The following is a 22,666-nucleotide window of genomic DNA, read 5'->3' on the forward strand; positions in this document are numbered from 1 at the left end:
AAACTCCAGTTGAAGCACTCTAATGCAGCCCAAAGCAGCACTCCAGTGCAGACCTTAGATTCTTGTGGTCAAGTTTCTGCAGCAGGTCTTGAATCGACAATCTTCTGACATAGAGGTGAGAGTGCCACCAACTGAGCTCTAACGATCGGACCTCAGTGCCATCCTGGCAGCGGGCGACATGTCTAAAATGGCTGTCTGGAGGCAGATCACTGGCTTACCCACTGAGCTTACAAAGGTCAGGTAGCTGGAGGCTAACAGAGCAGCAGTTAGTCATGCCACAGGGGTTGGAGGAAGGCGGAGGTCAGGGATTCTGAAGGGTTTTGCGGTGAAGGGTTGGGGTAGGAAGGGTCAGGGCCCATACTTTATGACCTTCCAGGCTTCAAGAAGGTGGGTTTTAAGCATGCATGTCAGGGTCTTGGCTGGGTGCCCGCCAGGTTTGACTTGGGTGGTTTGGGGGTGGGTTGGGAGGGTGCATGTCGGGGGAGTGGAGTTAAGGAGAGGGTGTTGGGTAGTTGTCCTGGGTACTTGTTGTGCTCAGTAAGTGGTTAAAATTGCTTAAGAACAGAACTGAAACTAGAGACACATGACTTTGAATAGAATTAAAGCAGGTTTTCACTGCCATGAACGTCAAAGTATATTACAACAGATAATTTTTAGAGACCGGGCCGCTCTGCAGAACCGAGTGAAGACCCCACCCAAAACATTAATCCGACTTTTTAACGTTTCTAAATGCTGTCTGAATTGCTGTGTACTTCCATTATTTTATGGATTGAATTCAGATTTTGTGTTCATGGCTTCATTTGCAATATTTCAGTGCTTTAATATCTAACACGCTCCTTTCTTTTTAAAAAAAAAAGTTCAGTAGAAATTGGATGCTCACTGGGTAGTACTATTTTTACTCTAATTCTTAGAGAGTTATTTTGACCTTTCTCCTGCATGGGGGAAGCACTGACGGTCCATTGTTATTCACCAAGTGTGTTGCATTTATTCTTACACATGACGCTAACTTGGTAATGTAATTGCACCCAGGAGTGGACCGCGCACTGGGTTAACAAACGTCAGCTATGTATAATGCATTCCTAGCATATATTTTTCTGTAATTTTGTCCCTCAATTTTTAAGAGTGAAGGGAAGGAATATTGGTATCAGCTAGAGATGTTACAGTTCGAACGTTATTCGGTGGTACCGTGCACAGTCAGAGGTGGAGCTGTGCGATGTGATGGCAGACTGTTGTTCACATTGACGATTGGTTGTAACGCGAGTTTTCTGTCAGTCTTGCTGTCAGTAGGCGGCATCGGATGAAGGTGATACTGAAAAATATCAGCAATCAAAAATATCCCACAGCAGAGAGCTTCCTCGGTGGAGTTTGTCCCAACTGCCTGTCCTAGTGTTTTTCCGCAAAACAAGATGCTGGCATTTCTCTGATCCCTTTTCATTCTTGAAGAATTCAGTGGAGCTTGTCTGCATCATGACTCCAAGAAATAACAGGAAGATTTCTCATTTCCCATTTGTGTCAGACTGTCCTATAAATAGAAGCCTCTTCCCTGTGTCTGTGCTGTGCTCTAATTGTGTTCTACACTGTTCAGCAGTTTCAAGCATAGAAAAAAAAAAGTGATAGAAACCCTGTCAGATTCTCAGGAATACAGCCATGTAGTCCTCAAAGAGTTAAACTGTACATCAGTGACAAATGAAGTAGAATAACAACATTGCCCTCTAGATTTTCAACTGGTGTTATTTAATGCTGACATTAACTGATTCATTTTAAAAAGGTTGATGATAGTTAAAATAATGGCAAATTGGAAAATTTGTGGCTTTCGAGTTAAGCCTGCACATTAACATTGTCTCATTGTCCTGGGAAGCTTGCTTCCATGAATGACGTTTCGTAAAATTATTAATGTTTTCTTTATACGTGGGTTTACAGTTGCAGAAAAGGCAGGGTGCAAAGGAGCAAGTCTATTGGAAAGAGCCTGGTGCCTTTCACAACCTCAGGACGTCCAAAAGCATTTTAAAGTCAATGAAGTACTGTCATAGTTTAATCCCTATTGTAACGTAAGAAGAAACAGGGCAGCCAGCTTGCGGACAGCAAGAATTCCAGAACGGAAGAAATTTTCATGATTGTACTTAGAATGTCACAACAGCGAGAGTTCTTTCACGACCTCCCAAAGAACTTTATAGCCAAATGAATTAATTTAGAAGTGTGGTCTCTGTTGTAACGTAGGAACCATCAAAACTCCTAAATACATTTGCGAAGGAGGTTGATCATCCACTGTAAGTCCCTCCAATAAGGCAAGCAGTAAGAGCGGGAGAGTTTCCTGGTCAGCCAGAATCATGTAGGAGCTGCAGCAGAACAGCCATCCCACATTAAAAAACTCCATGCACAAGCCCTGGCCACGGGCTCTGGGGCAAACCTCCTCCTTGCTTCCAGAGACTGCTAGAGAGAGCGAGACATTTGTGAAGGTTTCTTCTGTTCAGTAAAGTCACAGACGTTTTATGTTAAGGAGTTAGTTTGCTCTTCAACTGCATGAAAGACTTCTCCAGTGAGTCCCTTGATGACTGAGATTGATTTTTTTTCCCCTCAGAATTAGTGCCCACAAAATGAACTGAGGGTCTCAAGATACACCAGGTTGGGGAATCTTGATGTACCAGATGAGAAATCCTCAGCTGGCATCAACATTGATAGCAAAGAAGAGAAAACCTTCATTAGTGTTCATGAGATAGACATGACATAAAATCTTTAACACAAAGAACTTCCAAAGTGCTTCTCAGCTAGATATAAGGGAAGCTGATAGGAGGGACCTTTGAAGAACTGAATTTTGGAAAGGCTTTAAAAGGGTGCGAAGTGGATGGAGAGGAAGGTTGAAGACGATGGTTTCAGTCTTCCTGATGTTGAACTAGAGAGAGTTGAGCCGGATCAAGAGAAGTGATTAGACAAATAGAGCTGGGCGCCATCAGTATACCTGTGAAAGGTAATCACATGTGTGAAACTATAACACTGGGCACGACATGTAGATAAAAGGGGAGGGGAAATGTGGATGGATCATGAGGAGGTGACAGGCGAGGGTAAAGATGCATTATTCGTGTTCTGGAAAGTAGTAATGGAACTGTGTGAGGAAGCCCAGTGAATTTTGAGATAGAGGAGCAGAATTGGAGAAGGATGGTCCACGCTGTTGACGCTATGGAGAGGCCAAGGAGGACGAAAGGAATTATTCCCGCTCCCCCAGTCCACCCCACTACTTACTGAGTTTTGGCATTGTTACTGCTTACAAATATAATTCATACCTGCCACAATATTGGAAAACAAAGATGAAGCCTAAGGTGAAGATAAGAGGAGGCCCTTACTATTTAGATTGAAACAAGAGGACCAGATAGATCAGTAAGTAGCTGATGTAAGGCTTGAATTTTAAAAGCTTGAAGATTATAGGGGAGAGACTGTGAGAAGAAAGGAGATTAACAGTTTTGAAGGAATTACTCTGATGAGAAGCTGGTGCGATGATTGTGTTGACCTTTCAGTCAAAGGAAGCCTTTTTCTAAGTTGCACCAACATTTTTGAGAGCACAAAGTGAGCATGGAGATGCAATTTACACATTAGATTTTACAGTGCTTAGTTTAAGGAATTGGTGGGCGAGGGGGTATGGGTGGGGTGGGTTGGTTGATGTCACCGTATTGGGGAAATTGTCCAGAACCCATGGTCCATGACCAGAAGTGGGTCAGTATGGAAGCTGGTGAAATTCCACTCAGACAGCCTGGCACTCCAGCACTTGATTTTCTCGCAGCAGAATGAACTTTCGCAACGGAGGTTTTATAAGTCTTTGAGTGAAAGTTCAAAAAATGATTAGGGAGTATAGGCAGTCAATGACTTTGAGAGGTTTGCCATATTACTCACTGTTTGTGCCTTCCTCGCACTTCTGCTAAAGAGCTTTGCAAGATGCTTCAACAAATGACAGTGCCCTTTAAATGCTTTGACCTACTTTACAACCATAAATATCACTGCTGGAATATGGGTTATTACTAACCAGCCTGACAAAAGTACAAACAAGCTGTGAACTTTGCCTTGTGTTGTTTCTATGCTGAATCTTAGAAATAATATGGTGGAAAAGGACGCCTCTTCTGAAGATTGGAGAGTTTGCTGCTTTCAGATCATTATGATATTGGCATTGTTCTCCAGTCTTTCTCTGATACGCTGGTGTGGTCAGGGATGGTCCGGGTCAGCCGGCTTGTAGGCCTCTGTTCGGACTTTGCAATGGCCAATGGTTGCCAACCCTGGTTAAATATAATCCTGGAATCTTCATCATTTGACCTCTTATGCCCAACCACCCCTACTGGGTCAAACAGCCTCATCTCCTCCCACCAGATACCCCACACCCCGCATCCCCATCTCTAATATTTTTACAACTAATAAGCAAAGTTGTTCAAAGAAAGTGTACCAAAAATAGCCACTTTTTTTTCCAAAAAAAATCTTTGCCCGCAGCAGTATCAGGAGAATACAGAACCTTCCTGGAGGGTTGGCAACCTGGTTCCCAGACCAGAACAATCCTGGGAATATTATCTTTGAGCGGCAAATACCCAATTGAAATTTTCGATTAAATGGCCATTTGCTGGTGGAAGGAGAGGGGGAGAAAATCTGTGGAGCATATTGAGGTGAAATGGGAAAGATTTTGATATTTACATTAAAAAAAAGGAACTTGCATTTATCTAGCACCTTGCACATCCTTAGAATGTCACTGAGTGTCTTTTTTTTAAGCCAGCCAAGTACTTTTGGAGTGCAACCACTGTTGTAATACAGGAGAATGTAATATAGCAGTATACAGTCTTATATGAACACAGTACCTCAAGCTCAAACAGGAATCCCAGTCCCTACCCTGTGAGAGCACAATATTCCTCATTCAGATTATTTCTTTTTACTGTCTGTCAATAGTACATAAGATCAAAATGCAATAGGGACCCCATATCCATGGCTAAATGTCCACTTACTTCTTTGTATTATCTAGCCTAATAAAAAGCATGTATTTTAAATTCTAATTATTTTCTCTAAAATGCACAGAAACAGACCAGGTATAGACACAGGCAGGCACACATAGACACACAAACACACACATTGAACTGCCTGCACTTTAAGCAGTTATATTGAGTTTGACACGCGAGCTTTGCCCGCCACATTAATTACCTGGAGCACGGACCTTAGGGAGGTCCCACCTGCCACGACTCCTTCCATCATTTACACAGAATCGCATCACACGTGAGCGGACGCACTATCTTATGAGTGCCGACAAAGCTCCTTTCTCCCTCCTGCCAGTGCTGCTGCATACCCGGTGCGACAGGGACAAACCTCAGTCAGTTGTCTCTAAAGCCTTGGCTGCCCAGTGTCGGTTGCCAGGCAGTTATCAGTTGCTGTGACGACTGCAGTGGGGTTGTAGCTCATTGAGGAGCAGAGGATTGTTAACCTTCCAATCTGCATCATCCTCTCTTCAGAGAAGACTGTCGTACTGTTTGCCTATCTATTTCTTTCTCTCTCTTTGTCTCCTGCCAGTGCTTTTACTGTGCATGTTATTTTTTTAAAATACTCACACGACTGCTGAGAGGACAGGGCTTCCTCTTTGCTTAAACACTCACATCCTGCAACCTCTGCGGTGGGTGCGAGTAGGTGAACATGACCACAGCAAAGGAAGGGACTGCTTCAGGGAAAGGGGTCCAGCAACAGGAACAGGTATTTCTGTATTCAGTTCAGACTTTTTTTTTAAAAATTACATTATTAATCTATCCAGTGGCATCAGTTTTTTTTTATTGTGCATCTGACGAATGGTAACACTCAGCACTGACTGGGGCATATTTTATCCATCAGGTCAAATATGCAAGTAAATAAGCAAGCTGATGGACTATGAGGGGGCTGCGGAGTGCTAGCCGGGAGTGGTGGGAGGGTTGGGGTGGGGTAGCTGCACAGTGGGGGGGACAAGGAGGTTATTTGTATCATAACTGTAAATATTTTCTGTCAACCTTAACCTTGCTGGTCAGGCACAAGCTTTACAGAGCATTGAAAAAGGTGACATATTATCAGCGATTTCCCAGCAACTGTGTTTAAACGGTGATAAAGTACCACTGGAGGTTACCTTAACGGGGGAGATGGAGATGTTAATTTTTTAGGAAGCTGAGCAGTCTTTGGATGTCGTCTGTGACTTTCTACATAGCATAGTTGCAGCTTGCATCAATTTTTCATACCAGCTGTGCATCACCAGTCAAGTGAAGTGAGCAACTTGTTCCTATATCAAATTGCACTGATTGTGTACGGCCACATACTCTGTCACTGACTCTCTGCTAATTCTAAATCTGTACCTGTTCCTTTCTTCTTTCGCATTGTCCATTTTTCCCCTACTTTCTTCTTGAGGAGAATTTTTTTGACACAGTTGTCATAGTCTGGAATGCACTGTCTGAAAGGGTAGTGGAAGCTGATTCAACTTATTAAAGGCAATTGCACATGTACTTGAATGGGAAACATTTGCGAGGCTGTAGGGAAAGAGCAGTGGGAGTGGGACGGATTGGTCAACGCTATCAAAGGGCTGGCACAGGTATGATGGGCTGAATGGCTACCTGTGTTGTATCATTCTATAATTCTTCCCTTTCTTTCTTTATTGTTTGCTGCTTCCCTGCTCCTTCGTTTCTGAACTCAAACCAAGCAGAGAAATGCTGTATCTTCCTCCAAGCTGGTTGGGGGAGTGGGATTTCAGGGTTGGGAAGGGTGGTGGGGTGCTGCAGATGGGAAAGGTTTGGGGAATTGATTGAGTGTGAAATGAGATGGAAGATTAGGCTTAATGGTGTCCACCTCTCTCTGCCTTAAACAGATTTGTCTAATAACAGAGAGATATTTTCAGCCAGAAGTACTGCAAGTAGATGTTCCGTTGCTGAATAAATATATGTAACAAGTGATCTGCACCAGTCTTAGCAAGAACAAAGCTGCTATTAAAAAATATGATATTACACAAACTTAACACAAGGGATATATCACTGTGTGAGACTATCACGAGGGGAAAAATAAAGTCAAATTTGTTTTGAAAGTTAAAGTAACAGCGAAATATAGTTCAGGTGGGTAACTGAATCATTTTTTACACTTATAAAGTGAGCATCCTACCACACATTTTCATGTGCTATATCTTCATGTGTTCAAGACGCTCGGTCTCAACACTATAGGCGCAGTAGTGCATACAAACATTTGACCTACGTCTTCAGTAACTGGAGGCGGGATTTTCCGGTCCCACCAGCAGCAGGCATCGGCGCAGGCTGGACAGAGAAATCTGGAGAGCGGCCAAAGGTCCATTGACTCTTGGCGGCCACTCTCCAAATTTTCCCGTCCCGCCCGCCATGATGGCTGCCGCTGGCAGGACGGGAAGACCCCGATCTGGGAATCCGTTGGTAGCGCTCCTGCCCCTGAGTCAGAAGGCGGAGGGTTCAAGCGCCACTTCAGAGATTTGAATATAAATTCCAGGCTGACACTTTGATGCATTACTGAGGGTGCGCTGCACTGTTGGAGGTGCGGTTGTTTGGATAAGACGTTAAACCAAGTATGAGAGCCTGCCGTCTCAGCTCTCAGGTGGACAGAAAAGATCCCTTGGTTCTATTTTGAAGCCATATAGAAGAGTGCTCCCTGACGTCCTCGTACAATCTTTATGTCTCAACCAACATCACCAACAACAGATTATCCAGTAATTATCTCATTGCTCTTTGTTGAGGTTTGCCGTGGTCCAATTAAAATTGGCCGCCACATTCCTTACATTGCAGCAGTGACTGCACTTTAAGAAGAAGTACTTCATTGGCTGTAAAGCACCTTATCATTCCTGAGTTTGTGAAAGATGCTATATAAATGCAAGCCCTTTCGTTCTTAATCATAATCTCTCAAAACATGGGTACGGTCAGCCCAGCTCCGTTTGCGAGTATTGAGGGTCAGAGTTGAAACAGCAGTATGACTTTCCCACGATAAGGCTTCACGTTAAAAACATTTGTGCAGCTCAGTAATCGTTGCCTCCTGTTTTTCCAAGACCACCCCAATTCTGGTGGGACTTGGCGGGGAGGGGGTGGGGGTGGGGGAGGTGTGGAGGTGGAGAATAAAAATTATTTTCTGTCCCCAGTGCTGATGCTACAATCTTCTCTTACTAGTGTTTGCACTAGCGAATAATCTATGAGCTTGATAAAGAAGGTGCTGTTGATGAGTTTCTACAATCACTAACGATTGTTTTATTTTTGCTTTTTGAGTGTTCCTTTCCTTTTGCAAGATTCCAAAAGGATCATAGAATTGTAGTGCACAGAAGGGGGCCATTCTTCCCCTCGTGCTTGTGCTGGCTCTTTGTAAGAGCTATCCAATTATTTCCACTCCCCGACTGCAGGCTTTTCCTTTTCAGGAATATATTTAATTCCCATTTGAAAGTCATTATTGAATCTCCTCCCACCATCCTTTCAGGCAGTGTATTCCAGACTGGCTGTGTTTAAAACAAAAAGACAGCATGAACAGCAGTCTTCTGCAGAGCCTCTCTGACAAAGCTATTATTGTAGCTGGATGTTTGCAAATGTGCAAAGGTGTCTCTGAGTGACTCTGCCCTCGACCCATACCCAGTACCTTTGTGGAAGTATGGAACTCATTCTGAATAGAATCTTGACTACCCACCAGATCACCAACAAACTGCACCAGCCAGACAGCACCCTCATACTGCCTTTGATAAACCCAGAACTGCTTACCCTCTCATGCCGTGCTTTCAAAGAGCCGTCACAGGTACAATGGGCCAAATGGCCTCCTGGTGTGCTGTTAGGTTCTGATTCTATTCTGCCAAGCATCGTTTGTGTGGATTTGTGTAACATGAAGGTCAAAGCCCATTTAGCTCCATTACTTTCTTTTAATTGCTGAAAAGGGTGACGTTTTGCTGAAGCTTTTCATATTACACTCATCGGGACAAACACAAGAATGCCAAATTTCAAATGATCACAGTAATTTATACCGCAGGTGAAAAGGGATGCTGATTGTTGGCAAGTCAACTCTGATTGGCTGAGACATTGCCATGGAAAAAGCACTGGGGAAGTATAATCACCCTACACTTCTGGGTAATTCAAAAGAAAAAGGCACAAGGCTTGAACATATTTGCTTTGTTTGTAGTGAACAGGTCCCTGCGTATGAATGTATGTTGCTTCTAGCAAAAGTAAATGGGCCATGTTACGAGCTCAACTGATTATCTTAAATTAGCTGTTAGTGTAGATATTAGCACACTCAAAATTGTTCAGCAAGTGCTGCCCAGTCAACAAATACATCTGACAGTGGATGTTTTGTTTTGGGTGTTGCAAGTGAGGGCTAGTTGTGTATGGTCTGTATTCTGTCTATTACAAACATCTGGAGGAATATGATTCAATCAGCCAATCATTGGGACGTATGACCTATGTACCTGGCATCGCACTGGCACTGAAATTGATAAATGATGTTGCTCAATTATGCAATAGGCAGAACGTCTTTTTGGGTTGATGGCAGCATCCTGTTAGTGGAAAATGCCACTCGCATAGCTGCTGCATAGTCATTTTCACAAGTTGCCTTGTGTATCATTCAAAAGAATGCATTTTGTTTTAATTCTCTCACAGGATGTGAGTGTCTCTGGTGAGGGCTCCATTTGTTGCCTATCCCTAATTGCCTTTGAGAAGATGGTGATGAGCCACCTCCTTGAACTGCTGCAGTCCACATGGTGTAAATAGACTCACAGTGCTATTAGTGGGGGACCCAACGACAATGAATGAATGGAGATATAGTTCCAAGTCAGGATAGCGTGTGACTTGAAGGGGAACTTGCAGGTGGTGATGTTTCCTTGCATCTGCTGCCCTTATCCTTCTAGGTGGTAGAGGTTGCGGGTTTGGAAGGTCCTGTTGAAGGAGCATTCGTCAGTTGCTGCAATACATCTTATAGACGGCAGACACTGCGGCCACTGTGCACTGGTGGTGGATGGAATGAATGTTTAAGTTGGTGGCTGGGGTGCCGATCAAGCGGACTGCTTTGTTTTGGACGGTGCCAAATTTCTTGTGTTGTTGGAGCTGCACTCATCCAGGTAATTGCATAGTATTCCATCAAACTCATGATTTGTGCCCTGTAAATGATGGACAAGCTTTGGGAAGTCAGGAGGTAATTTACTTTGTGTAGGATTCCCAGTTTCTAATCTGCTCTTGTAGCCACGGTATTTATGTGGCTGGTCCAGTTCGGTTTCCGGTGACGCTCAGGATATTAAAAATGGAGGAATTCAGCGATGATAATGCCATAGACTGTCAAGGGGAGGTGGTTATATCCTCCATCCTGGAAATGGTCATTGCCTGGCACTTATATCACATGGATGTTACGTGCCACTTATCAGCTCAAGCCTGAATGTTGCCTAGGTCTTTGGGCATGCAGGCATGTGAGTGCTTGAGTACCTGAAGAGAACTGAAAACTGCAATTATCAGTGAACATTCTCATTCCTGATATTATGATGGAGGGAAGGTCATTGATGAAGCAGCTGAAGATGGCTGGGTCTAGGACACTACTCTGAGGAACTCCTGCAGTGATGTCCCAGGGCTGAGATGACTGGTCTGCAACAGTCACAATCATCTTCCTTTGTGCTCGGCATGACTCTAACCAGCGGGGAGATTTCTCCCTGATTGCTATTAACTTTCATTTTGCTAGGGCTTGACATCAAGGGAGCATTTGAGTGAGTGTGGCATCAAGAAGATGCCACACTCGCTCAAATACTCCCTTGATGTCAAGGGCAGTTACTCTCACCTCACTTCCCCATGTCTGGACTGAGGCTATAATGAGTTCTTGAGTTGAATGGCCCTGGCAGAACCCAAACTGAGCATTGATGGACAGGATTTTGTTGTGAAAATGCCATTTATAGCACTGTTGACAGCACCTTACATCACTTTGCTGATGGTCGAGAGTGGACTGATGGGATGGTAATTGGCTGGATTGGATTTGTCTTTTCGTGGACAGGACATACCTGGGAAATTTTCCACATTGTCAGCTGGAGGCAAGTGTTGTAGCTTAATTTGAACAGATTGGCTAAGAGTGAGCCTATATATGGAGCACAACTCTTCAGTACTACTGCCGGGATTTCGTCAGGGTCCATAGCCTTTGCTGTATCCAATGCCTTCAACCGTTCCTTAATATCACATGGAATGAATCAAATTGTCTGAAGACTGTGTATCTGTGATGCTGGGGATCTCAGGAGGAGGCCAAGATGGATCAACTGCTTGGCATTTCTGACCAAAGAATGTTGCAAATGCTTCAGCCTTGTCTTTTACACTGATGTGTGGGCTCTCCTTTCATTGAGCATGGAGTTTTTGGAGCCTCCTCCTCCTGTTAGTTCTTCAGTTAACCATCACCATTCACAACTGGATCTAGCAGGATGACAGGGCTTTGATCCGATCTGTTGGTTGTGCGATCCTTTAGCTCGTCAATAGCATGCTGGCGTGATTCAGCATGACTAGTTAAGGGCTAGTCTTTGAAGAGTCTGTGGGACAGCTCTCCCAATTTTGGCACAAATCCCCAGATGTTAGTGAGGAGGGCTTTGCAGGGTTGACTGGGCAGTGTGTTGCCTTTGTATTTTCCAGTGCCTAGGTTGATGCCATGTTGGTCCATCCAGTTTTATGCCTTTTTCAGTTCCCTCTAACGGTTTGGTACAACTGAGTGGCTTGCAGGGCCATTTTAGAGGGCAGACAACAGTCAAGCACATTGCAGTGGCTCTGGAGTCACACGAGGACGAGAGCTGGTAAGGACAGAAGACTTTCTCCTCTGAAGCACATTGGTGAACTATAGCAATCCGGTAGTTTCATGATCATCATTACGAATGCTAGCCTTTTATTTCAGATTAATTAATTGAATTAAAATTTCCCCAACGCTGTGAAGGTATTTGAACTCATCTCTGTGGAGCATATCAATCCAGGCCTCTGGATTACTAGTGCAGTGACATTACTACTGTGCTACCATTGCCCCCTAAGTCTACTCCTTAAACAACCTTTCCTCTAATTAAAGATACAATAATATTGAATCTATAGAACAGATATGCACTTGAGACTTTTCTTCACTGACTTCAGAATCAATCTGCACATTGTGTTGCTTTGTTCCTTTGATGTTAACGCTCCATCTTACTAAGCGGAATCGGACTGTCGGAGAAGGTGTAAGATTCTTAAAGGTAGATAAGAGTGTGAGTTTCTTCATTCTTTCCCTTAATGGTAGCTGGCTTTGATCTGATAGAGACAGGACAAAGAACAGCCAAGCTTTACTCAATTCCAATTTCCAGAATTATAAAAACCCTGACTTTTGTCTGTTGCTCGGGAAAGACAAAACCCTGTTTGATAACATGTTGGGTGTGAGCCAGGGCTTTGTCTGTGACATCACTTCATTAACTGCAGCGGTTCTGAGTGAAGGTCGAGTTCAAATTGCGATAGTAGAATAGCCTCAAAAATCAGAAATGAGGTAATTTTGTTCAACCGCGAAATTTTGTCAGGAAATTAATCAATATACGTGTGTATTGTATGTTTGGGGGAATGGCAGGGCATCAATCATATAATTTCCTTTTCAATATTCTTAAAAGATATTTCCTTTGGTATATTTCAGCAATTAGTTAGAAACCATGCATGATTAGCGTTCAGTATTTAACAGGGCTGTGGGAAATTGTGTTTGTTTGGTGCCAGTGCCATGATTCCTTGTCGGTGTGTGCCTCTAACCTAGAAAGTAGGCCCAATCTAGGGCCCAGGTGCTGACATGCATGGTCAGCACACACCTCGACTGAGAGGTCCTCGAACCTTGGCAGCACCATCAAGCATTCACAGGCAGCCTGTCCAAGTGGAGAAATCAGTACCAGGCCTCCTACCTCAAGGAAATTCTAGCAGGAGGGGGAGGCTGATTGTGACTTCGATGGAGTCAGGGTAAACCTTGGCTGTGCCTGGTTCCGCCCACCTGTCATTAGCAGGGAGGGAATAATGCAATGAGGAATCCTAGGTGGAGCGTGCCTGACACTTATGCTGTTGACTGGGGCTGAATTTTGGGAAGGAATCCTTTAACATGCATAAGCTCTCTAATATATATATATAAGGAATCCACTTTAGACACCTTCTTGGGGCATTTAAAAAGCGCCTCACAAATTTAGCGGTGGGATCAGCATCTGCTTGGATTAGATGCAGACTATTCCGCTGCTAAATTGGTTAGCTTTGCCCTTGGCACGCAGGCTCCATGGGGCAGTCGGGAAGCCGATCGCCACTTGCGATCGGCACCGTACCGCCTGTGCGGGCGGGGGTGGGGAGGAGGAGGAGGGCGAGCGGGCCTAGCGCGAACTTCGCACATGCGCGTGAGAGAGCGCTTCAGTCTTCCTCAGGCACAGAGCTGCCTCAGGGAGATGAAGCACTGTTTTAAAAAAAAGGAAGAAAATAAAAATGTGATGAAACATGTCCCCTCATGTGTGTCACATGAGTAGGGGCATGTTTTTAATTCAAGCATAACATTTTTTAATTTTATTTTTATTCGCTTTGGGAAACCTCGTCCCGCCTGCGGATGGGGTTTCCTGAAAAGTGCAAAGGCCGCTTGGCCTTTTCGCCCGCCCGCCGACCGTAAGGTTGGACGGGCAGCGTAAATTTGAATTCAGTTACCTTTTTAACGGCCGTAACAGGCCTTTTAATTGTCGTTGGGTGCACTGCTGACTCCGGCGCACGGTCGCCGGACGAAATATTGCGGGGCTACGTGATAACGGCGGGACGCTCGCCCGACACGCGCCAGCCGGCCGAGCTTAATATTCCGCCCTATATGTAGATTGATTGTGGCATTATCCTTGGTCAGTCGGTCAATATGGCCAAGATTTTCGACATGACAGGGAGGCTCTCCGTCATGGCGAAAACCCCGGAAATGGCTGAAAATTCTAAGTTCCGCCCCCTCAACCTGGCATTTTTCATCTTTGCGTGGGCAGGAGTGGAGTCGGGCTGGGGTTCACACACGCTCTATTGGCGGAGGCAGTTGGCTGTTTCAATCACCAGCTGCCTCCACTGAAATGGGACTTTGGAAGGCCAGGAGTGCAAAACCCTGTGTGTGCAGATTAGAATAGGTAAGAGGAGGTCTGAACTTGTGAAATTGTTTGGATCGCCAGGGTACCCATTTGGGAATGTAAGGTACCCCTTTGGATAGGGGGTCCCAGAACGCCTTTGGAAGAGGTAAGGAACCCTTTGGGGTTGTTAAAATCAATCATGACTATGCATTTTTTAAACATTGGAACTGTCAAGCTGCCAAAGAACTGTCCAGCTGTCAAGGAACTATCTAACTGTAAAGGAACTGTCAAAGAACTGTCAAACCTGTCAAGGAAGTGCCCAAGAATACCCGGTGAGTTGGCATGCAGGGGAGTAAACATTAAAGGGTGGTGTGTGAGGGGCATGGGTTGTCATAGGGTGTAAAAGGGGCCATGTGGGGGGTGGGGGGCGGGTGCGGTGGGTGGAGGCATTGCTTGGAATAGGTTGACGTGGAAGGGGCACAAGGAGTGTGTGGTGGGGTGAGGGCTGGAGGGCGGTTTTTTGTTTTATTTATTTATTTATTTCATTTTTTGACCTTCTGCCCAGCCTGCCTCTGCACCCAGCAGCCTCCACACACGTTCCGGGGTCGCCTGCCCCAATTCCTCTTTCAGCCAACCTCCCCTGCCACCAACCGAAAATCCGAGCTGCGGGCAGACATTTTTAAAGGTTGGGTTCGCCAAGCCACAAAATCTCTCAGCTCTGTGCGCCTGACCTGGGGACAAAGGTCTGGGCCTACGTTTATTACATAAACAAGATGTGGAGTTGAGAAAGCTTTCAGAAATTCACTCCTCAAAGCCACCCACTGGTCAGAACCTACTACTGGAGTGTGGCACAGCAAAAATTATGGGACGCGTCGACATTCGGAAATGTCAGCAGAAAAGTAGGACCAAAAATCAAAGGGAGTAAGTTTTATGGACTTGAAATGAACTCCCTACAGAAGGATTGTAATTATATATAGATCGATGCACTGAAATGTGTTTGTGTGAATCAGTTTATTTCCCATGGCATTGATTGCAACAACAGAAAAATTTTCTATCTCTCTTGATATATATAACTGTCTACGCTTGTCTTTAATTTTGTGGATTACACTGTCCGCATCTTACTGTTTTCTATTCCCCCACTGCCTCTCTCCCTTTCTCACTCTGCCCTTTTGTCAATCATCGCTCTCTTCTCTTCTGTACGTCTCCCATGCTATGTCGTGTGTCTCTCTCTCTCTCTGTACCTGTCTGCATCTCCTTCTCTCTGTCCAAAGGCATGATTCTGCACTCCCTAGATGATGAGAAAATGGGGACTGCGATGTGGTGGCCCCAGCTCTGATCCACACTCACTCTGAGGGTGGCTCCTGGCTGGGAGCATGAGATACAGAAATCACCCCCGATACCTTCTGGGAAATGGGATAGAATCAGAGTGGCCCTGCTTGGCTCTAATATTTAAACCTTATATCCTTTTTCTCTTTCTGTATTTCTGCCGGTTTGTGTGCACGTCACATCCCTTCTTCATTCTCCTTTGTCATCTAATTATTCTTTAATCTTTTTGAACTTGATTGCTTTCTACTTTCCTTCTCATCTTCTATTGCTCCTTTGACTTTCACTCTGTATCTTCTTGTAAATTGACTTCTCTTCATTTGCAGGTTGAAATTCACTTTCCTTATGATTAAATGATCAGTCCCAGCTCTGGGCCCGTTCTCCGCTGGGTAGTTTTTGGTTTTCCGAAGCAGGATCTTCCTGGAATATATAGCCTTCAGGAGCGAGGTTCAATTCAGACAATTAAGAGGGAAACGAGAAATAAAAACAGAAAATGCTGGAAAAACTGGCAGCACCCGTGCAGAGAGAAACAGGGTTAACGTTTCGAGTCCACATGACATTTCCCTTCAGAGGGAAACAAGGCGACTTTTTTTTTATTATTTATTCATGGGATATGGGCGTCGCTGGCTGGGCCAGCATTTATTGCCCTTCCCTAATTGCCCTTGTTCAGAGGGCATTTAAGAGTCAACCATATTGCTGTGGGCCTGGAGTCACATGTCGGCCAGGTAAGGACAGCAGATTTCCTTCCCTGAAGGGCATAAGTGAACCAGATGGGTTTTTACAACAATCAGCAATGGTTACGTGTCATCATCATTTTAATTCCAAATTTTTATTAGATTCAAATTTCACCATCTGCTGTGGTGGGATTAGAACCTGGGTCCCCAGAGCCTTACCCTGGGATCTCTGGAATATTAATCCAGTGACAATGCCAATATGCCAAACACAAATACATGTGTGGATGCACTTGGGGAGAAAGGAAAACTTGGAGTGGGTCGACCAAAGAGAGAATGGGCATAAGGAGATCATTAGCTTTTTAAAATTGAGCACTATAAGTTTGTTTAAATAAATTCTAGAAAAGGAAAATAATTGAGAAATATTGACTTATGTTAAAAAATGGCTGTCTTGTGTATTCTTGTGGGATTGAGTATCACAGTTAGAGCTACCGTCTGTCGAGGATAGTCCTGGGGGAGAATTTTCGGCTCGGCGAGCAGGGGCGGGGCCTGGTCACCGAGGCGTTACATGACGCAGGGTAACGTCGGGCGTGCAGTCCTGACCTCACCGTGCATCATTTAGATTATCAGTTTGTCAAAGGCCTATTCAGGCCATTTAGCTTTCGATTCAAATAATTAACGGAGCTGCCCGTCCAACCTTAAGGTTGGCGGGGGGGCAGGCGAAGAGCCCAGGCGACCTTCGCGTTTTTCATGGAACCTCATCCACGGTCGGGATGAGGTTTCATGAATGATTTAAAATTTTCACAAAAAATTTGAATAAAGTTAATGCTCGTGTGACAGTTTCGCACAAGGGGCATGTCTTAAAAAATTTTCTGCCACTTTATTAAGCTTTTTACACTTTAAACTTATCTCCCCCGAGGCAGCTCTGTGCCTCAGGGAGATTTCTGCGCTCTTTTGAAACAGCGCACTTACACTCAGGTAACGCCTCTCCCACCCCCACCCACCCACCCGCACAGGGAGCACTCAGCGCTTCTGGATGCGCGTCACACTGGATGGGCCTTAATTGGCCCACCCACATAAAATGGCGGCGCGGACCCGATCGGGGGCGTGCCCGCCCGCCCGCACCCACCCCCTCACAATCCCACCCCCTAACGGGGAGAAAATTCTCCCCCTGGACTACCCAGGAATTAAGGATTAGTCTTCCGGATACTGTTACACGCAAAGTAGGATTTTAAAAAGATGTTTATTTGGCTTGGACACTTTCATTCACTAGAGCTAAGTGGAGGTGTGAAAAAAGCGGGCAGAGTGATTGAAGACAGGCGGTCATGTCGGGAAAGCGTTGAACCAATGTTAGTATGTATTTGGGGAAGTACAAAACTAAAGGCCTCGAGTACAAGATTGTCACCAAGAAATCAAATCGGGATTTCAGAAGGAGCTTCTTTACCCAGAGACTGTTGAAGATGTGGAACTCGCTACCTCATGGAATGGTTCAGTTAAACCTGTGTAGGTGCATTTAAGGGGAATCTAGATAAGCATATGAGAGAGAAGGGAATAGAGGGTAATGTCGATCGACTTAGAAAAGAAAGGATGAGAGGAAGCTCGAGTGCAGCATAAGCACTAGCATAGATTGGACAGATTGTTTACGTGTGGTATATTCAATGGAAATCTATGGAGAGGTAGTAGCGTGGTAGTAATGCCATTGGACTGGTGATCCAGGAACCCAGTTAATGTCCTGGGGACATGGAGCAGAATTTTCAGGTCGGCAGGAGGCAGGGGAGGGGTGTTGGGGGGGATGGATAGGCGGGTCCAAGAGCGGCCAGAGAAGGGCGCAGCTGAAATGCTCAGCGCTGCCAGGGTGGGGGTGGGAGGAGGGCGGGCGCTGACGTCAGTGCGGGCGCGGGCGTGCATGGAATGAAAGCTCCCTGAAGGCAGAGAGCTGCCTCGGGGAGCTGAAGACTTCAAAAGTATTAAATAAAGATTTTAAAATCGGAACAAAAACGCCCAAGCATCACGTACAGTCAGCTAAACATATACATTATAAAAATTCTGTCCATAGATTTTTATTTTTTTTTTAATTTACTAACGGAAACCTCATCCCGCCCTTGGATGAGGTTTCATGAAAAATGCAAAGGCCGCCTGGCCGACTTGCCTGTCCTCCAACTCTGAGGCTGGACTGACCATGAAAAATCGGGGGCAGCCACAACTTTTTGCCCTCTTAATTGTCGGCAGGTGCGCTTCTGACTTTTTGCACGGGTTCAGTGGCAGCTGGTAGAATTTAAATTCGGTTCTTAAAATCTGCTATCTAGAGTCAGTGATACTGACCATGAAACTATCATTGATTCTTGTAAAATTCCATCTGGTCCACTAATGTCCTTTAGGGATGGAAACCTGCATCCTTTCTGGCCTACATGTGACTCCGGACCCCACAGCAATGTGGTTGACTCTTAACAGGCAGAGACAGGAGAAATTAGAATGGAGAATTGGGAACGAGAAGCTAAATAATTACTTTGTGCCTGTTTTCAGGGGAAGATACAAGAAATCTTCCAGAAATAATAGCGAACCAAGGGATTAGTGAGGATGAGGAACTGAAGGAACTTAGTATTCGTAAAAAGGTATTGTTGAAATGAATGGGACTGAAAGTAGATAAATCCCTGAGACCCAATTATCTACCTCACAGAGTGTTGAAAGAGGTGGCTGTAGAGATAGTGGTTGCATTGGTGGTCATCTTCCAAAATTCTGTAGATTCTGGAATGGTTCCTGCAGATTGGAAGGGAGCAAATGTCATCCCACTATTTAAGAAGGGAGGGAGAGAGAAAACAGGGAACTACAGACCTTACAGGCCTTACATCAGTAGTATAGAAAATACTAGAATTTATTATTATAAAGGAGGCAATAACTGGAAACTTTGAAAATAATGATCTGATTGGGCAGAGTCTACGTGGACTGATGAAAGAGGAATCACATTTGAAAAACCTGTAGGGGCAAGATTCTGCCCTTGGCGGGGGTGCTCGGCGGGATTGGGCGGTTGGGAAGCCGACCGCCGCCCTCGATCAGCTCCACAACGTGATTTCATGTGGTCGGGCTAATTAAGGCCCGTCCTGTGTGGATCGCGAGCGGCAGCGCTGAGCGCTGCCTGTGCGAGTGAGGGGGAGAGGAGGGAGAGCCGGGTCTAGCGCGCAGTTCGCGCATGCACGAGAAAGAGCGCTTCAATCTCCCTGAGGCACGGAGCCGCTTCAGGGAGATTGAAGCGCTGTGTAAAAAAGAAAATGAAGAGAATAAAAATTTAATAAACCATGTCCCTTCATGCGACTCTGTCACATGAGCTGGGACACGTTTTTAATTCTAAAATAAAGTGTTTATTTAATGTTTATTTGCTTTAGGAAACCTCATCTCGCTCGTGGATGAGGTTTCCTAAAAAATGTAAAGGCCGCTTGGCCTTTTCGCCTGCCCACCAACTGTTAGGTTGGACAGGCAGCGTAAATTTGAATTAATTAGATTGTTAATGGCCTTAATAAAGGCCTTTTAATTATCGGCGGGCGTGCAGCTGACCCCGGCGTGCACCTGCCGAATGAAATATTGCGAGTCTGTGTGATGACGTCGGGATGCACACCCGACATCATCGCGCGTCATTTTACGCTCGGGCGTGTCGGGCACACGCCTGCATGCCGAGCATAATATTCTGCCCCAGGAGCTTTTTTGAGGATGTAACTAGCAGAATAGAAAAGGGGAACCAGTGGATTTTCAGCAAGCTGTTGATAAGTCACACACAGGAGGTCAATACCCAAAATTGGAACACGTGGGATAGGGGGTAATATACTGGCATGGATTGGAGGATTGGTTAATGGACAGAAAACAGAGAGTAGGAATAAACAAGCCTTTCTCGGGGTGGCAGGCTAGTGTGACTAGCGGGGCTCTGCAAGGATCAGATAATATATATCAATGATTTGGATTTGGGAACGAAATGTAACTTTGCAAATGACACAAAACTAGGTGGGAGTGTGAGCTGTGTGGAGGATGCAAAGAGGCTTCAAGGGGATTTTGACAGGTTGAGTGATTGGGCAAGAACATAGCAGATGGAATATAATGTGGATAACTAAGGTTAGTTGGAACAAGCAATTAGGAAGGAAAATGGTATGTTGGCCTTTATCACAAGAGGATTTGAGTACAGGAGTAAAGAGGTGTTTTTGCAATTGTCTAGAGACTTGGCGAGACCGCACCTAGAGTATTGTGTATAGTTTTGTTCCCCTTAACTAAGGAAGGATATACTTGCCATAGCGGGAATGCAGTGAAGGTTCACCAGACTGATTCCTGGGACGGCGGGACTATTTTATGAGGAGAGATTGAGGAACAGGGTATTCGCTAGAGTTTAGAAGAGGTGATCTCATTGAAATTTACAAAATTGTTAATGGGCTCGACAGAGTAGATGCAAAAAGGATGTTTCGTCTGACTGGGGGTCGAGAACCAGGGGACACAGTTTCAGAATGAAGTGGCAAGCCATTTAAGATTGAGATGAGGAGGAATTTCTTCACTCAGAGAGTTGTGAATCTGTATCCCAGAGGGCTGTGGAGGCTCAGTCATTGACTATGCTCAAGACACAGATGTGGGGATATATGTGGGGATATGAGGAGAGCGTGGGTAAATGGCGTTGAGGTAGATGACCGGCATGTTCTAGTAGAATGGCTGAACAGGCTCAGGGGGCCAGATGGTCTAATTTTGCTTTTATGTTCCTAATAGCCCCCTGAAATGGCCTAGCAAGCCACTCAGTTTAAGGGCAATTAGGGATGGGCAATAAGTGATGCCCACATCCCATGAAAGAATAAAAAAAAAGTACATAGGCTTACACAGAAATAAGCCATTCAGCCAACCTGTCTCTGCTGGCATTTATGCTTCATTTGAGATTCTTCCCACCTTTCCTTATCTAACTTTACTAGTGTAACCCTCTATTCCCTTCTCCCTCATATGCTCATCTTATCCCTTTACACTATTCACTTCAGCCACTCACTGTCTTAGGAAATTCCACATTCTCACTCTGTGGGTAAAGAAGGCTCTTCTGAATTCCCTATTGGATTTCTTAATGACTATCTTATATCAATGGCCTCTGATTTTACTCTTCCCCACAAGAAGAAACAATCTCTCTCTCTACTATATGAAATCCTTGCATATTTATTTTTAAAACAGCCTCTACTAGGTTACCTCTCAACCTTCTCTTTTCAAGACAAGGAACTGAGACACTGTCTGCTCTCTCAAGTAAACATTAAAAAAAATCCCATTGTCCTGGCTAATATTTACCCTTCAATCAAATATCACCAAAAGACAAGATTTGTCTGGTCATTATCACGTTGCTGTTTGTGGGGTCATGCAGTGCGCAAGTTGGTTGCTGTGTTTCCTACGCTGCAGCACTGTTTACACTTCAAAAGACTTGAGATGTTTTGATTTAGTGAAGCGTGCTCTATAAATGCAAGTCTTTCTTTTACACGATCACTCGGACAGCAATGCTTCTGTGCATTGCCTGTTAGTCATAAGTCTGCCCTTTATAAACAAATTTGCCATTTAGTTGGACACAGAGGGGATCTTCTCTGATGATCAGCGACCCTGCAATATTGGTATGTGGCCACTATTGATACCTCAGGGAGAGAGCACTTTGATAACAATTTCATCCTGCGAATAGGTTTGATTACTCACGATGGGCAAAGCTTTTAAAGTGAGTTTTATGGAGCACCACAGGTGGGATGTATCTTGTGTAGAGAAATGTAATACATATTTACATTAGACACATTGGCAGCATCATGTGTAATGTAAATAATGCAGGATAATTTTACAAGCTAGCCTCGAGCACATGCAGTGAAAATCAATCACACAATGTCGTGATTGTCTGGTCAGAAAGGATTGGAAGGCAGTGGACTTCGTGCCCCTGAATTGTCATCCAACCTTTTATTGGACGAGGCTGCTCACTGGCTGTGTGAACTCATGACATTTACCCCATACTGTGCACCAGGTGTAATATTTCCCAGTAGGATTGAGCAGGCATCGATATTGTAGGTCCATTTAATGTGGTCCCCACTCCTACAATCGCATTATGGCTACAGGCTTCACCCCAGCAGAGTTATCAGCCACACAGACCAGATGGTGCAAGTTGTAGTTTCTGGCCTGGCTGATCTTACTGGGGAAACAGATAGGGGTTTTCCAATTGGCAGCAGTCTCCCTGGGATAGACAAAGAACAAAAGGAGGTCACTTGGGAGTTCCAAGTCCGATTCTCTATCCAAGATGCAGGTTTGTGGCCAGATTAGGTGAAGATAGGTTATGATGCCCAGTCTGATTGAGTAGCTGTGAGACTCTCAGGTCTTGTGTGATAACTGATTACTGGAGTGTGATCCTGAGGGTCCTGTCATTTTCTGGAGGGAGTTGGCTGGCATTGTGATGTGTTATTATGGGCATGAGGGAGCTTGGGGTGGGGAGGGCGGGGAGTAGGGGAATTGTATTTAAATGGGTGCGAGGGAGTTGCAGAGGCTGTGATGTGTTCCGGGTGTGAGGCGGCTGGGGAAAAGCTTTATTATGGTCAGGATTTTACATTCGGTGTGCGGGGGTGGGCCCGACACGCCGGAACGTAAAATGATGCGTGACAGCATCGGACGTGCCTCCCAGCATCATCGCGCA

The 22,666-nt window shown here is 44.9% G+C and overlaps 1 protein-coding gene across 1 annotated transcript in view; it reads left to right on the forward strand.

The window, feature by feature from the left end:
• Positions 1–5,380: 5,380 nt before the first annotated feature.
• dpp6a (dipeptidyl-peptidase 6a) overlaps positions 5,381–22,666 on the forward strand; it is an 848,482-nt gene continuing 831,196 nt past the window's right edge. The window contains exon 1 of the mRNA XM_078537068.1: positions 5,381–5,703. Coding sequence (XP_078393194.1) covers positions 5,647–5,703 — 57 coding nt within the window. The 5' untranslated portion in view covers positions 5,381–5,646. The remainder of the gene's footprint in view (positions 5,704–22,666) is intronic.

This window comes from Cetorhinus maximus, chromosome 3 (assembly GCF_964194155.1).
Source record: "Cetorhinus maximus chromosome 3, sCetMax3.hap1.1, whole genome shotgun sequence".
Lineage (NCBI taxonomy): Eukaryota > Metazoa > Chordata > Chondrichthyes > Lamniformes > Cetorhinidae > Cetorhinus > Cetorhinus maximus.